The sequence below is a fragment of the Mycteria americana genome, chromosome 9, assembly GCF_035582795.1.
Source record: "Mycteria americana isolate JAX WOST 10 ecotype Jacksonville Zoo and Gardens chromosome 9, USCA_MyAme_1.0, whole genome shotgun sequence".
NCBI classification, from domain to species: domain Eukaryota; kingdom Metazoa; phylum Chordata; class Aves; order Ciconiiformes; family Ciconiidae; genus Mycteria; species Mycteria americana.
Genome location: NC_134373.1, coordinates 27,984,150 through 27,997,179, shown reverse-complemented (window position 1 = coordinate 27,997,179; position 13,030 = coordinate 27,984,150). Strand labels below are relative to the sequence as shown.

Sequence of the window (13,030 nt, the reverse complement as noted above, 5' to 3'; positions counted from 1 at the left end):
CAACCTCCCACTTCACAAAGGATGCATAGCAGAGACAAAGAGAAGGGTTGTGTGACTTGCCCTAGTCATTGGGAAGCCTGGATCAGAAAAGCATGGATCCCAATCCACCAGCACTTGCTTTTATTGCTGGCAGGACATCATCTTGAAAATTTTTTTTTTTTTTCCTCCTAGAAGGATCCCATGGAGGGAGTACCAACACAAAGACTAAGAAAAACAAAAGTTAGAGGAAGTTTCCATGCCATTATGCAGCAGTTCCCACTTTGCTCCAGAGCACGTTCTTGTCGGAGTCCTTGACCTTGGCTATGGTAACTCTAGGCATTGTAACAATGCAGTTATTCAATGCCATCACTGTCTTGAAAGGCAAGATGCTGACATTCGTCTTTATACAAGACAACAGGCTTCCTTTTCATTCAGCCCTGCACAAAATTTTAAATGGATGGAGCAAGATAGTAAGGATCCTCAAGAACAGAGCAAGTAAGGAGCAAAGCTGGAAGTGTCCTTCTCCCACCTCATCATCCTCCCAACTGCAACAGGTAGACAGGGCAGGACTTCTGAGAGTGAAAGACCTGCCTCGTGGTCCTCCCTGGCCAGGCAGGGAATGAAAATGCAGCTTTCAGACCTGTTCAAAAGGGCAAGCCCCACTAGGTAAAACTAGAAGTTGTTAATCACCAAAATTGCCCATATTTCCCATGGAAAACCCAGCACCACGCTTTTAGTCACCCAACTGAACAGACAATGCCTGAGCTTTCACGCTGCCTTCTTAGATAGGAAAAGAAGCAAGGATTCAAATCAGGCACACAAGCAGTTAATGGGATTATCCAGACACAGAGAGATCTCAGCAGGACCCAGCAGGCCATGAACACATCGTATCATGCAAAGGACCCCTCTTCCCATCACAGGGTTAACACGTGCCAGGCTGTTAGAATCCAGCAACAGCCTCTCCAGTTTTAGGAACTAAATCAAACACATATCGAAATGCTGCTCTCCGTACCGGTACCTGCTCATCTTTTTCCTCAGCCTGGCGAACAGTTTAGTTTTCTTTCTGTTGAGGATGGCACGCAAATCATTTCCGTTACAGGATGGCACAGTCAAACCAGGGAGGAAGAGTTAAGCTTCCGAGCACCCATTCACTTGGTGCCACAAAACTCACTGTAATCAAGATGACAAGATCTCCTCTCTCTCTCTCTCACCCACACAGATACATACACACATACAGAAAAACATGTACACACTTCCCTTGGTTCCTAGAAAGCTATGGCCTGGTTTGGAGAGGGTAGGAGAGGGGTTTTTGTGCCTGTCAAAGATCTACATATATGCGAGCAAACTAGTGTTTTCCCTGCTCTTTGGAATATGGGGAGAGGGTGCACATGGAGAAGAAGAAAAAGGAAACTGTATAGACCAGCAGAGAACTGTAAATGTCCTGTTTTCCCCACGGGTAATCACAGCTCCTCACTTTCCCCTGTAAATATTGGTACACAAGAAACAAGCTCCCCTTTACTATTCTCCTCTACTTATGCAATCTGTGTGCAGTCTTATATGTGAAACCTAATCAGCAGCTTTCCTACTATGTCTTCTTCCAGTTTGTCCAATCATACTAAGATAATGCTACAGATCTCCCAGGTCTTCTAGGCATCTGAGCCCTGAATGTGCAAAATTCTTTCAGAAACAAATCCCAAACATATGTCTGAGGTTCCCAGAAATACACCAGCTGCTCTGTTCTACTGTGCTACACAGCCAGCATCAGATTCATCAGCCACAGTAATATTTCTGTAGGGCCTTGCATGAATGCCATAATGATGTGCACAGATAATTGCCTCTCTTCTCACACCTCCTCATTCATTTCCTGCCATTGTATCCATCTCCAATCCTCTTCCCAGTAGAGAAGGGTTAGGGAAGCATCTGCTCCCACTGCAGACCACAATAAGCAATCAGATCAGTGAGGGCTATTTCCTCCTGCACACTCTTGCTCCAGCCCTGCACCACAATGAGAGGCCAGATGTGCAGGAGAGACAGAAGTGCCTCACAGCATTTCCTGGTCACTGCAAAACATATTTACTACCCTGGCAAACCTTTGCTACATCCTGCTGTAACACCCTGCTCCACTGCGCTCTGGGGCAGGTCTGGCATCTCAGTTGAGATGCAGGGAGTAAGTGATGAAGCAGCAGCACTCAGATTGCTACCCGCTCAGGGACCTTTGTGTGTGCACTCGTTTTCGGTTTTTAAGGCCACGTGGTCTTGTAGCCAGCCAAAGAGCAAAGAACTGCAGCTGAGACACCCATTACAGACTCAGATGAAGCTAGCAGTTTGTGGGGGCAGGAATCATAAGGACAGGTAATTTATTCATTGGAAGCTCTTTCAGGCCAGAAACTTTATGCCACAACAACAACAACGAACATGTCTGGGCCAGGCTGTCACTACAGCCTGCTTCCTTGAGGAAGAAAGGAAGGAGGAGGAAGGAGCTAGACAAAGCAATGGCTACAGCCTTCATCTGTCCTGTTACCTCATCCTCTTCCAGGGACCCTGGAGGATGCTGCTATCAGAGACAACACGGCACCTGGCAGCAAGAGGACGGGCACCATGGCCTCCTCACAAGGCTTCAGTCTTGTTGGGTTGTGATGATCAACAGACAACACATGCTAACTTGGGAAGAAGATATTATTTTCACAAGAAGCATTCCTACTAGCTTCTTGGAAATTTGGTGTTAGCAATCCAAAAGTCAGGGGCCAAATTCAACTCAAATGTCCTCTTTCTTTAGAGCTGGCAAACACCACACACACTGCTGGAACGAGACATGCAAGTCATCTATGCACGACTGCAATAGGAGGTTAAACTGGGAGGAGAGACAAGGGAGCACAGAGGTCTCAACAGCTGATCTAGCCTTTCTGAATCAATGCACTCAGACCACAGTCTACCCTTACTTCATGCTGACTTCACCTCCTCCCTCCGTTAATACACCAATTGAGGACTTGGGCTGTGCTCCTGCTCAACCGGCACATGGGATTAGCAGCAGCTGGAAGCCAGAGCCCGACACTGTTTCATCACTCACGCATTTGGATGGGAGCCAGATAGCCTCATCCAGAGCCTGACCTCTCCCTCCCCTCTCAGTGCTAGAGAATGTGCAGACTTGCACTTAACCATACAGGACTGGACCCAGCTGAGGAAAGGAAATTAAAGGCCTGGAGGACACTCACTCCTTGCATACATGCAGATTGGAAGTGCTCTGAGATCAGGCCTCATATTAGTGAGGCTGCAACTACTTCCACAACATACACAGAAGAAACGCACCTCAGCTGGGTACACAAGAGGGGCATAAGGCTTTGGCAAACCGGTAGTTCCAAGTTTGGAGGGCCAAAGAGGCGGCTGGGGAAACAAATGGGCTCTTGGTGCTCAAGCTCACAAGCTGCAGGTGTGTGGTGGAAGCTTTTGAGGCAAAGAACAAGACAGGTGCTGGGCAACTGGACCCAGAAGGAAGGGCAGCTCAGTATTACATGTCGGTGCCTGGAATTTGACTTTAAAAAAAGTAAGGCTGAGAGTCAGTTGCCTAAATATCAGCACCTAGTGAAAGTTTAGGCCTCCAGATGCTATGCTGGAAAGGTAAGAGGTATTGCATTGTGTCACCCAGCCCCAAGTGCAATCTTGGATATGGCTCTAGAGAGTCTCAGGAAGGCACTGGCTGGCTATACACAGGTAGTCAAATCACTCCCCAACTGACAACATGGAGGTTTTCAATACCCCTGGCAGAGACATCCCTGTCCCTCCTCCCCTGCTGAGGCAAAGACACTACTCCCACAGTTACTGACCTGGGCTGTGCTTTAACGGGGAAGGCATTGCCTGAGTACTGCTTGTCTAGACTGAGGAGGACATCATGGAGGTTTTGGTTCAACTGCAAAATACAAAAACAAAAAAAGAAAAAGAATGAGAAAAGAGTCCAAATGCCAGAAGAGAGTTTGGGCTGGCCTGCACGGGTGGACCAAACACAGGCTTGTGCCCAGACATGTGCACATACTCAGCTATCCCAAGAGAGGACAGCCCTACATCTGTTTCCACTTCTACATGGGGTATGAAATGCTAGAGCACTCAAACTGTTGAATAGCTGCTGGCGCCTTGTGGGAATGCTCTGTCTCCCTTACACATCATCCTCTTTTCTTCTCTATCACCTGCACCCACACCAGTGTGCTGCTAGGTACCATTGTAGAAGCAGGCAGTGTTTACCTAAGGGTCTCTGTGCTAGAACTGAAGCTTCACTCTGGATTTGTAGCCAAAGCTGTTCCTCAGATCTGCCTATAAAGCTTGGGATACGGCCATTTCAACTGTGGAGCCCAAAGGCAGCTGGACTTCCAGTCAACAACAAGCCTTGACTTCACAGGCTGCCTGGGCCATCTAGGTTTGGGCAGGACCTGGATATCTTTGCAGAAATGCAATATTAGGAGTTAAACTCTCCCTGGCACCAAAGGCTGCAATATTCACTCCAGACACTCCTATTCTGAAACAGCCAATTCATAAACAAGATGAGATGCCAGATTTATCATTGGTAGAAGGAAGGATCCAATGCAATCAATGTTGGAGGCATCGTGCCGGCAACACCAGCAGTTAATTGGATGCTATAGCAGTAATAAGAAACAGATGGTTCTTATGGAACAAAGCAAAAGCCCTGCTCTCATACAAAACTCCTCAGGAAAGAAAAATCCAAGACATGATACCAGAAGAGAATTCCTGTCTAACAAGCATCTTTCCCATGTTTTGCTGAATGCAAGTTAACAGCAACAAACTGATAGTTATAACAGTCCTCCCTGTTCTTAACAATCAGCTCATCCCTCAGTGGAGAAGAGGGGGCTATTAATTGGAAAGGTTCCCATGAAATGTCAGCAGGGCTCAAAATTGATGGATTACATGAAGGCAGAGGGCCCCTGACTGCTGGGAATTGAAGGACTATAATGCTGCTTGTTGCTTCACGGCTGTCTTGTTGCCAGGATGACATTGGGGAGGGAATACAAGAGTCTTCCAGCTGGGCTCTCAATTGCTCATCAAGATTAGTGCAACGTTTACAGAGGGCATGCAATTCTTAGGAGTAGCATACAGACCTAAGGAATTCAAGACTGCTCTAGCTTTTAAGTGAATGAACAAGAACATATTTGTAAATGAAAGTGGCAATGGGGGGCTTTCCCACAGACTGTTCCCGAGATCTCTTCTGGGCACTGGCACACAACACCAGGATCCAGCCTGCCACCACCAGGTTACAACATTTCTTAATGCTGTGATTCCCAACTCGTGGCCAACTGGTAGCCCATGCAAGGGCCATGCTAAGCGTGCAAATGTCTTATTTTGGGTCATAGGGCAGGAAAGAAGCCAAAGCAGAGAGGTACTGCTGAGAAGTGCCTTCTTGAGGGGCCAGAGTGAGGCAGGTCTCAGTCTTCATCTGACTTGCAGATTGGCAGATTCCCTGCTGTTTTCATCCCCACAGCTAGATAGATGAGGGTTCACAGCAACTTGCTGCCAGGCAGCAGAGGAGGAGGCAAATAGATACCAGGCTGAGAGTGCCCAGGTTATAGGTTACAAATCCATACAAGGCCAACTAAAAAAGGCAGCAAGAGATAGGCCTGAAAGTGGCTTCCTTTCCCTCTGTGGATCTGCAAATGAGCCCTGCCAAGTGACATGAACTCCCCACTGCTGCATGGCCCTGTGGTCTCTTCCCTGTGCTCCATCCCTTTACATTACAATCTCACACAGCCTTTCTCCCAAGTGGCTCAGAAAAAAACTAAGGGTTAACGTTTTCCTCTGACATAGGGCAAATGCTCTGTTTTCTCCAGCTGTTTTTTTCAGTTTGGGTTTGTTTTGGGGGGGTTTTTTGGGTGGGTTTTTTTGTTCGTTTGGTTGGTTGGTTAAGTAAAAGTGAGCAGAGGGTGTATTAGTAGGATAAGCTGTTAGTTGCCTTACCTTGCTCATTTCTTTATGGAAGTTCTCTTCCAGGCCTGCTATACTCTGGAATGTGTTGACGTAGAAACCAACACGACTGCCAAATGAAAAATGAGACAGAAGAACTTAATGGACACAATGCTCTCCCAAAAACTTTCAATTCTGCCCCTTCTGCTGCCTCCCACCCACCATTCCCATTCAAACTCAACTCTGTCAGGTCTGGTACATGCTAGAAGAGAAGGGCTGCAGAGAAGCGTGAAGGGGGTGATGGAGCAAAGGCCAGGTATGGGGCAAACATGTCCAAGGTGAGGAGGAGGCCAGGTGGGATAGGATCTGAATTTGTGCTGGCTAAAGGGAGAGGGAGGTGCGGGGGGAAGAAAGGAAAAAAAAAAAAAAAAAAAAAAAAAAGAGAGAGCCAGTGATAGGGTGATGGAAAGGAAAAGGATAGAGGCTGTGACGCAGATGGAGTGCAGGGAGAGCTGGGAGAATTAGCAGGAGGACAGATACTAATTCACTCTGAAGTCCCTCAGCACCGCGGGAAGCAAAAAAGCATGAACTGTTTGCTTCAGGGACAGAAGAGTAAGAAAGCACAGGATAGGCACAGAGAGCAACAGGAAAGCAGAAGGATCAGCTGGATAGCAGGAGCCTGTGAACAACCTGTGGCACCTTAAAATCCCAGCAGCTGCCTGCTGCCTCCCTTCCTCTAGCCAGCCTGCCAGCTGCCAACAGAGAGTGCTGTACCAGCACCCAGCTGGAGGAGCAACAGCAGGAGGGAGATGCTCTCTAAGGCCAACGGCATCACCGTTCTGCACATGGAACCACCCAGATGCCTGTATCCCTCCCAGCTCCTTCCTCAGCCAGGCCTGCATGCTGCTTTGAGCAAAGAGTCCTGACCCAGGCTGAGAGGAATGAGGAGTAAAGGCAGACATCAGCACTTTGCTTTCCCGCCCTGCTGCCGCCCACTCTCTCCATCCCCCACAGACCAGCACTGCCAACCCAGAAGCAATCACTACATTTAAAAATAAGAAACAGGGACAGCCCTAGGACGATTTTGCCTGCTTTCTACTCCCTCTCCATACATCAGCTTTTGCTGCCCTCCAGTTCATCCTCCAAGCTAAATGTTTGTCTGTTTCTTTCTCCTCCCTTTCTGTCGCCATAATCACTGGTATGGCAAATCCATGGTCTCTCAAGTCTTCCTATTCTCTCATCTCATTTTCCTCTGCCCAGGCTATGTTTTGTTAAACAGAGCACAACTAGGGCAGTTACAACCACTAGTTTCTCACTGGGCCCTGTGTCACATAAGCCAGGAGCACATTTAGGGGCAAGAGAAGGCAGCCACACCAGGATCCTTCCCTCGTCTTTGTTCACCCAAGTGCCCAAACCTGCAAGTGGCATCCAAAAAAGCAGAGCAACCTGTCCTCTCATCCTCCTTCTTGTGTTAAACCTGCTGCTTCACCGGGTGCTCATAAGCTTGCATGGCGAGACACAGCGATCAAAGGCATCACCTCTTGGCTCTCTTCAACCCTGGTGACTGTATAAACCCCTCTGACATCTCATCTTCCCTTAATCAGTCAGCTGACATACCCACTCAGATGGAGATGTTCCTTCCAGCCAGCCAGCTGCACACCCAAAATGTTAGCGACCCAGCCTGCTCTGTCTGCTGTCCACAGCAGAAGCTGGGCCATTGCCCAGGAAAGCTGGGCAGACTCGGTGGGGCATAGGGATTAATCAGACAAAGCATAGAAATGCAGTTTCTCTTTCTGGTAAAACTGAGTTTTTCATAAGAATCAAGAAGCAAAGCACAGAAATCCCAGGGTGAACCTGGGTGGGGGGAATCCTAGGACAGACTCTCTGAGATCATCCAGAAAACAAGAGCAGACACCCAGCCCATGCTAAAGAGAACAGTGATACAGAACAGAGTTTGGGTCTTCGCTTCCTTCCAACCAGCCCTTGGGAAAACTTCCAGCACTCACCTATTCCATAGTGAAGGCAGCTCCTCCTGCAGATCAACGTTCATCTCTTCAAACACCTTCTGAGCCTTTACTAACTCTTCTTCGGCCTTAATAACAGAGAAGGAGATTGTCAGCTCCAGCGCAGACAAGTACCCTGTAGGGCTGGGACAACTGTGACTCTTTTGACTTCCCTGGGAGACCAGGCAAAATTCTGGCATGGGGTAATCCCCACCCCAAATGAGTCTGCCAGGAACCAGGGCTGCATCACAAATGACATGATGCCCCTTCAGCTTGCATGTGTTACTCTCAGGTTTTCTCTCAATGGATTTCCCTGTTTGGATACTCAGAAAGTAATTCAAACATCCACTAATGTGTTTTAAGTTCTGTAAGTTTCCCTGGCTTCAAAAACTGAATGGAGCTGGTCAGGCATTCAGCCTCCAGCTCGGATACAGATGAAGATAATAGTGGTCCCTGCCCCTTGCCAGGTCTCTGAAAGAGTTGAAATCCATCACAAATGGCATTGAAGAAGAGTCCTCCCTCATGAGGACTTTCTCTGCTCGGATAAGGTCATGCCAAAGCCCCATTTCCTCTGAGGAAGGGAGGAGGTCTGCATCCTTGGCTGATACAGCTCTCACAAAGCTGACTGGAGCAGCAAGGAAGGGTATGCAAAGCATGAGTTGTGCCAGCAGGAGGCCAGGCAGGAGTGCTTGAGCAGCAGGTCTGGGTTTCAGCAGTCTCACATACTGTCATCGGCGAGGATCTAATACAAGAGCAATCCCTGGCTGGCTGTTGACCACCAACACCAAAGGAAATATGCCTTTTACAGGACCTCTTTCTCCCAGTTGAGAGTTTAAATTTGATCTGTTCATTTGACCTAGACACTGACAGACCCCAACATTGATACATGAATTCTGACGGGTTTCAGTGACAAAAAGGATGATCCTGGTTTCTGTTGCTGACAGCAGACGCCAGCAACAAGCACATTCCCCTTCCTATATTTGTCCTAGGTGACCTCTTCCTCTTTTCAGTGCCCTGACTTAAAACTCAAAGCTTGCTAATTAAAACGTTTCTATTCTGTAATTTGCAACAGCACAGCATTCTCCCATAACGCTGTGCAGTGGGATGCAGGATGGCAAATCTCTGCATAAGCAACTCGATGACACATCTTAACAGGAAGGTCAGCACGAGTGCCTACTTGTATGTGCGACAACAGGAGGAATGTCACAACGCGACAGGGGTCTGCAAAGAGCCCACAAGCCACTGGGGATCTGGATCTCTCTACGAGCCTGCAGTCAGATTCCTACCCCTTCTACAAAATGAAGTTTTATCTTCTTTGTACCAGCTTAATTAAAGAAACCCAGCTTACTGCTCCTTAGTGACAGGTATAGGCAAAGATAGGATTGATGGGAGAAAGGACTTAAAAATATTTTGCAGTTCAGAGTCCTGCTCCTCACAGTGTGTGTAGGATCCTTACACTCTCCATTTCTCTCCTGACTTACAAGCAAGCCGCAGAAGCTCCTACCTTCCAGCTAGCTCCACCTTTCAGAGGGTCGCTCATCGCTGCCAAAGGCAAGGCTAAGACTTTGTACTCAAGATCAGAAGAGAAAGTTTCCCCCAGAAAAAGACACAACTGGGAGGTATTCAAAAGTTAACCAGCCCTTGTGAGGAACAGGCAGGGGGAGAAGGGGCCATGATGCTTCCACCCTGAAACCCCTGCGTTTTGCTGCTACGCTCACTAAAAACCCAACATTTCGAGAGAGTTTGCACAAAACAAACAAAAAGCCCATTTAAACAGAGACACAGTTTATGCTGGATCAGAGACGATGATCACAAAGACTCATTCTGCCTTAAAATCCCTCTATGAATGAATGTTTCTAATGTAACCATTTTAAAGGGAGAAAAAAAAATCCCAGTCCATCCTTTGGCTTTATCTTATTCTAATTTCCAAACTAGACTGGAACCAGAATCAACCCAGGAGACAGGATAGCTGGGAGATGAGGCACCATTGAATGTTGTTAGTTTTTCAGATACGGTGAATATTAATAAGTCTTTCCTTTTCTCGTTTACCTGTTCAGAAGGTCAAAGAACCTAGAAAGCAATGTGTGAATATTGTGACATCCCGAGGCAAAGGCAAAATCAGCAACAGGCAACGTTCATTCTAGAGTAGCTGTAGGAATCAGGGATCCATCTGGTGCCTGTGGCTCAGCTAGTGCTCTCAGTCCCAGGTATAACATTGAATTAATTCTTCACTGCTTTGTCAGCCATGGGACATTCTCACCAGTGGGATTTATTTTGCTTGGAAGCGGGGATCCTAACACTGGATAGCCCTGACTGCTTCCAGCCAGAGCCAAAGACAAACATCAACTTGGTCATGAGCCCTGCTAGAAGAAAAGCCAGCTCATGCAGTATGGTGGGGAAAGGAGGAAAGACATAGGCTTCAGGGGCAGAGCCCATTGCTACTGTATCTGTGCACTTTCTATTTCAGCTGTCATCCTTGCCAACCTGATGGAGAACTGAGGCAGAAAGACATAATGCCCAGGTTCATGAAATGTGATCTCAGAAAATTCTTCCTCTCCTCTCCCTGCCTGAAAGGGGGAAGGTTTGAGCAGGAGCTGGACAACACAAATGCCTTCCTGACCTTACCCCTAGCCAAGGCTCAGAGTGCCAAGCACAACCAGTTCAGTTGTGACAGTGGAGTGGTTATTCCCCATTACGTTTCCTACCACCATGCATCCCAGCACTCATGAGCGTCTGGCAATATCCAGCCTGGTGCTTTCAGGCAATCTGGTGACCATTTCTCTTCAAACACTATGCTGTGAACTGTGGTAATGACACACTGCTTGGCAAATAGTTTAGACATCCATGAGGCAGGGGTAAGGAGAAGAGCTGGGTGTCCCACTGCAGGCCCAAGCCCCCACCAGTCCCAGGCAGACCTCTCAGAAGGGCAGCACAGCCCAGGACTCAACTTGCTGGCTTTCTCCTACAGACAGAGATATCGTTCTGTTATCACTGCAGCACCAAGGATGTTGCTTTTTAGTCTATATTCAGCATTTCAGGGGAGCTTAGCAAAAAGGCAAGAATTTGCTGTTCAAAGCCATTTTCCCTTTTGTTTCAGAAAGGACAGCCACCAAAATTTGTAACTGAGAGCATGCAATAGCAAACCCCTCTGGGAGACTTTATAGAAAACCCCCACTGTATTGGTTTTGTTACTATCTGCTAAAGGCCTAAAAAGCCAGCAGTTTGTATGCTGGAGGGAGGGACTTGGTTTTACAGTATAAATAATAGGTCTTGCTGACCCCATTTTTGCTTGGAGATTGTAAAATTATCAGGCAAGAAGAGACAGCAACACAGCTGCTGGTAAGGGGAAGGACTTATTTTTTTAGGCTTAACATTCTGAAGCTCTTCAGTAAATGCAGTGTCATCAGCCTGCCTGCTTTTAGCAAGAACTTAATGAGATTTAGGGTTGTCAGTAACACCTTCAGTCTCGAAGTCATGCAAATATAAAAATGGAAGCCTTTTTTTTTTTCCTGCCTGCTCACGTTTGTCAAGAAAAGCTGGAAAACCTACAGGTTCAGAATACAAACTAATCTGCTTTATTGAGATTTTTTTTGTTAGTCCCCAATCAAAATAAAAATTAAAAAAAAAAACCACCAACCCAAAGACTCGCATAAGTAGAAACAAAAAATTAAGGTTAGCAATAGTATTATTTAGTTCAAGAATGAAAGAGGAAAAACTTAAAAGGAGGATTTAACTTGATTTGAAAATATCTGGGATGACTGAAAATATTGATGTCACTTAGCCGGAGGTTCACACCCCCACAACACAGCGGGTGGAAAGATTACATACTCCCTTGTCACCTGCTTTAGGGCAAAGTCACCCAGTACAGTGAAATTATTGATCGAATCTCGGTAGCCTGTCAAAGATCAAGAGTGCAATGGATGAGGGACCACTTGTAGGTACTGTTCCTCTAGGCAATCTGTGGGCGGTGGTATTAATCCCCGTCACCCCAGCCAGTCTGAGGAAAAATGCCCAAGAGCTGATTTATTTGTTTGTGGCTTGAGAAACTTCCTGTACCTGCCTTCTAGTCCTCCAGAAATACCACAAGCCAAACAGACCAGTCAAGAACCACAACCACACAGATCGTTCCCAGCACAGCGGAGGCACAGGAAAAGCCCCCAGAAGCCTGCCAAATGTCCTTCTCCCTTCAATCAAGAATGAATACATATTTCCTCCCTTTGCTATGCATCTTAAGCAGGACTGCTAACAGCTGTCCTTTCCCCAGGCTTTACTGACGTGGTAATCTAGTATTTTCCCTTTATCTGCAGTCATAAACTGAATGTGAAAAACCCAGGTGCTTTGTAAGGTGAGAGTGATTTAGTGTTTCTAAACTGCAATTCATTCACTGACAAGGAATGTGAAAACATAGGAGCATTTGAATGAGAACAGATGAGCTCACCAGGAACTTGTGAGCAGGTAACTGGCGCTCTCCCAGTCTGGGTAATGATTTTCTTTCAATGGGCAAGGGATAGTATTTTCTTCTCACTGACTGTTTTCTGTCAGCTCCCTCTTATCCTTTAAGGAAATCTCCAAGGGAGATTTGGAAATCTTCTGATGAGACACTTCTCCTATGCAAGTAGGATTGAAATTCTTAGTCCCTGCAGTTTCTCGGAGCTGCTCTCGTGTCCCTCAAGATGCTATAACCTAAATGTTTGGTCAAGTTCTGCCACATGAGACAACCATGACCTCAACCTGGAGCTCTTCAAATACATTACACGGGTGCAAATTCCCTGGTCTGGACCCGCCTCTTCTCCCATGCAGACTGAACCTCTGTACACCCGGAAACAGCTCATTTAGACCACAAGAGCCAGGACAGTGCCCATTTTGGAAACTTGGATTTTACCATGGGAGAATGCTGCAACTTAACTCAGCAGCCATAGAAATTGCTTTTGAAACAATGTGGGTTTTTCTGGCTTTACTCAACAGCAGAAACGCAGAAGCCAATTCTTCCAATGCTTTACTTTTTTCTGTCTTTTTTTTTTAAGCAGCAACAATAAAAATTGACTGCTTCTCTTAGAAGAAAAAGAAATGAATAATTGGAGGAACTACACTACATCACCCTCTGCCTTGGTGTTATTCCATAGCCTTTCTTCATCCCAATTTCATTT

The 13,030-nt window shown here is 46.7% G+C and overlaps 1 protein-coding gene across 16 annotated transcripts in view; it reads right to left on the bottom strand.

Annotated features, from left to right (window-relative positions):
* The window catches only part of BIN1 (bridging integrator 1), a 100,397-nt gene that overhangs the window by 25,055 nt on the left and 62,312 nt on the right, over nt 1–13,030 (bottom strand). For 6 of the 16 annotated variants that reach the window (XM_075511240.1, XM_075511242.1, XM_075511247.1 and 3 more), the window contains 4 exons: nt 7,887–7,972; nt 5,935–6,010; nt 3,801–3,883; nt 992–1,042 (listed from right to left, as the gene is read on the bottom strand). In XM_075511240.1, the coding sequence (XP_075367355.1) occupies nt 992–1,042; nt 3,801–3,883; nt 5,935–6,010; nt 7,887–7,972 (296 nt within the window). The remainder of the gene's footprint in view (nt 1–991; nt 1,043–3,800; nt 3,884–5,934; nt 6,011–7,886; nt 7,973–13,030) is intronic. The other 10 variants (XM_075511243.1, XM_075511249.1, XM_075511254.1 and 7 more) reach the window with 2 other exon arrangements.